Source organism: Eimeria mitis, genomic scaffold (assembly GCF_000499745.2).
Source record: "Eimeria mitis Houghton genomic scaffold, Emh_scaff2267, whole genome shotgun sequence".
NCBI classification, from domain to species: Eukaryota; Apicomplexa; class Conoidasida; order Eucoccidiorida; family Eimeriidae; genus Eimeria; species Eimeria mitis.
Window position 1 is genome coordinate 1,794 of NW_013570596.1, and position 2,856 is coordinate 4,649.

Genomic DNA, 2,856 nt, shown 5'->3' on the forward strand with positions numbered 1-2,856 from the left:
ATGGCTCGCGCGACGGGACAGTCGTGCTGGGGCCAAACCCACATCGGCGCAAACAATGTCCGAATATGATCGTTTCCCTTTGCCAGATATGCTTACTAAGACAAGGCAATGGGAAAGAGAAATTCAGCAATGCAAAACTTGTTCCCAGGCACTGTCGAATTTTATATACTAGAATTTTGCACTCAAAGCCACTTACATGTGTAATGCATGCCACGTGTATCACTGAGTAACCATGGTATCCAGGAAATAAGGGCAGCTAAACGTCAGTGCTTTTCGAGTGTTCAGAAGCCCGTTTCAATTTCGTGCTGTATTATGAAGATCAATGAGCGCATTTTCGACTGCCGCTGTAAGCTGAGCCAAGTGCGCATTCTCAACAATACGCCGGGCACTCAAGGACGTCTGCAGCATCGTGTTTGCGAGTTCAGCTACATTTTCAATCGCTTTACTGTCCCTGGCCATTGCCCTTGCAGAGTCTAATCGGTCTTTCAGCTGTCGTACTTCAGCCCACGCCGTCGATGCAGGGTCAGGTAGATACATGGATACAGAGCTAAATATACCATCATACACCTCAATTTCCTTTGATAGTTCATGACAATATTGAAATCTTAGCAGCGGAAGTGCTGTCTCTGCCTTCGTCGCAACCGCCATAACCCTAAGTTTCGTTTTCTTGTCCAGTGCAGATGATCCAAATCCTTCGCTATCTAGTTTGTACTTTTTCCCCTTCTTCGCTGCCTCCAGCGTCTCCTGCGCTTTCAACCAATGATCCTTCGCCAAAGCTTCAATCATGCTCCACGGTTCGGCAAAGTATTTCTTCACAGCGTCTGCGGCAACATTCTGAGGGGTCGAAGCACCCTGTACCTTTTCAAGAGTACTGGACTTTATCTTAGTTGTCAGCGTTTGCAGTAGAGCTTTCCCGCTAGCAAAACTAAGCACATCTTCAGGTTTGTCACCAATATGTGCATAAAGATCATGCGCGGAGCGCCAGGAATCTTCGCTGTCGTCGACGACAGTCTCAGCAATTTTCGCCATGGCCTCAGCGGCAGCGTTGGCCTCTTCTTTGCTGAGCTTCTGACGCTTCAGAACTGAATCCAACTTCTCCTTTTGCAGCTGCACTGTGGGCTTGAGCCTTTGATTGAATAGCTGTGCGCGTTTGTACGCAGCTGCAACAGCATGGACGTCCTTCGCACTAGCTATACCTTGCATATCCTGATATTGCTGTTGAAGCAAATTGTTTACGGCATGTAATTCTCCGTCTGTTATTCCAGATGCTGTCTGGCCTGCACATGCCGGGCGAAATTTTGACAATAACGCATGGACTTCCTGGGCCAATTTTACGTCCATCTCAAGCGGTACGCGTTCAAGCTGCAGCACTCCTGTCAGCCAAGACTTTTGGGCTTGTAGTATATATTTCTCCAATGCGCTGCCCACAGCAGACAAGCGTTGCAAGGTTTCCTTCCTGAAATTCATGGCAGCAACGGCTGCGTATGCTTTGACGAAATCATATCCACTGCATTCGTCAGCAAACTCTATTGACTGCAAGATTCTAAGCTGGGCTTCATTCTCATGTTTCAGAGCTACCGACGTATTTACCACCGAAGACAGCGTCGAGAGACACAATTTGAACTCTTTCCAATCGGCCATCTCCCCCAGAGCACTCCGTATACTCTCGTAGCTTGAAGAAAAGGTCTCAGAACAGTACGCATGCACTTGCTCACCGTGTATTTTTGCCAGATTCACCAACTGCAAGAGAGCATCGCGGGCTCGTTCAATGCATGCTTCCATTAGGCGGACGGTCTCACACCGAATGTATGGAAGGTTTGGATCTCCTCGGCATTTCGCTAAATCGTAGTCCCATTCCGCCTTTTCAGCTGTTTCCGCATTCTGCTTCAATGTGCTGACAATCCCCGGTGTCTCCCTTGCCATCAATTCATCCGTCAGCCTCGTTGCAACACCCACCAGACTGCTGATGACGTTCCGACGAGCCCTCAAATCTCGCAATTTCTCATCATCCTGGATATCCATGACAGGTACGGGTTCTGGAACTTCGTGGGTCGCCACAGGGGCGATTGCTGGAGGGACATACGGCTCAACATACCCCAATTCCGGCACACTAGGCGCTGGAGCTGGCGCTGGTTGTTCTGGAAGCTGTGGCAAGGTAGGCTGCATTGGCGTAGGCTCAAAAGGTAGTGGCTGAGTCGGTTGTTGAACGGCTTCCACTTCTTCTGCCTCCTGTTCAATACCTGGTTGCAGCTGGTCAGAAGCCCCGGTAGGAGGCCCCTGCCCATGTGCCACTTCCTCTTCAATACCTGGTTGCACATGCGACGGGGCCGCGGGAGGAGGCCCCGCCTTCCGGACAAACTCCTTTCGTGTCTTTCTCGCACGAGATATCGGCCTCTGCACGAATCCTTCATCTGGTACTGCATCCACACCAGGCTCCTCTGGTTGTTTTGTTTGTTTCTCATGTGGAACTTCCGCTTTTGGTTTACGCCGCGGCATCGGTACGGGCATTTGTGCCATAGGCATTTGGGACAGGGGTATTTCTTTCGCAGGTTCCTCTGGCTGCGAAACTACCAGTTCCGGTGAAGGTTCTTCTTCCTGCACAGGCTTTCCTTCTTCTCCTGCTTTTTCTGCTTTTTTACGGGGCAGGGGTATTTCGTTCGGAGGTTCCTCTGGCTGCGAAACTACCTGTTCTGGCGAAGGTTCTTCTTCCTGCACAGGCTTTCCTTCTTCTCCTGCTTCTTCTGCTTCATTTCCTTCCTCCCATTCCGGTTGGGGTTCCTCTTGGAGAGGTTTAACTTCTTCTTCCGCCTTCTTTTTGCGCTCTCGCTCCCTGAGAAGTACAACTGCCCTTATTAA

The 2,856-nt window shown here is 50.1% G+C and overlaps 1 protein-coding gene across 1 annotated transcript in view; it reads right to left on the bottom strand.

Annotated features, from left to right (window-relative positions):
• Positions 1-294: 294 nt before the first annotated feature.
• Positions 295-2,856, bottom strand: part of EMH_0051290 (uncharacterized protein) — a gene marked incomplete at both ends in the record, with an annotated part of 5,058 nt that continues 2,496 nt past the window's right edge. Inside the window, one exon of the mRNA XM_013496733.1 lies at positions 295-2,854. Coding sequence (XP_013352187.1) covers positions 295-2,854 — 2,560 coding nt within the window. The remainder of the gene's footprint in view (positions 2,855-2,856) is intronic.